Genomic DNA, 528 nt, shown 5'->3' on the forward strand with positions numbered 1-528 from the left:
TTTATAAGAAAATTACATTTATCAGTCTAGCATCTGTTAAAATAATAATAAATTGTTGTTCACATTATTTATCTGTTATCGTTATTATTTTACATTCCAAATTGTATCAAGGGGGTGAATTAAATACATCTACTTTTGCTCTAAGTTTTCCCGAAGCAAGCTCTTGTGCTGATTGAACTGGAAAGTTGGTGCAGGACATATGGAAGGGGTCTGTTTTTTGTAGAGATGTGAGTAAAAAACATCTTGGTCTCACTCCTCAGGTGAAATTTAAGCGCTTAGATCTGGTAATGACGGCTGCAGTTGAGTTGAGCCCATCAAGTCCGATGTTCCTCCACGAGGAACGACCCATGAGACATGTGAGTACCTCCAGAACGCACGAGACACTTCATGGATGTGAAATAATGCATCTGAGCTCCTTTATTAAATTTGCTAGATGCTAGTGTAACATGTACGGTTGTAATGAGAAAGAAAGACCAGTCGTTTACAGAAATGTGACCCTGGAGCACAAAACCAGTCATAAGGGTCAAT

General features: G+C 38.4%; 1 protein-coding gene across 1 annotated transcript in view; it reads left to right on the forward strand.

Annotated features, from left to right (window-relative positions):
- The first annotated feature begins 266 nt into the window (after positions 1-266).
- LOC107575885 (integrin alpha-11-like) overlaps positions 267-528 on the forward strand; it is a 2862-nt gene continuing 2600 nt past the window's right edge. Inside the window, exon 1 of the mRNA XM_016262202.1 lies at positions 267-356. Within this exon, the coding sequence (XP_016117688.1) occupies positions 288-356 (69 nt within the window). The 5' untranslated portion in view covers positions 267-287. The remainder of the gene's footprint in view (positions 357-528) is intronic.

This window comes from Sinocyclocheilus grahami, unplaced genomic scaffold (genome assembly GCF_001515645.1).
Source record: "Sinocyclocheilus grahami isolate Dianchi unplaced genomic scaffold, SAMN03320097.WGS_v1.1 scaffold2975.1, whole genome shotgun sequence".
NCBI lineage: Eukaryota > Metazoa > Chordata > Actinopteri > Cypriniformes > Cyprinidae > Sinocyclocheilus > Sinocyclocheilus grahami.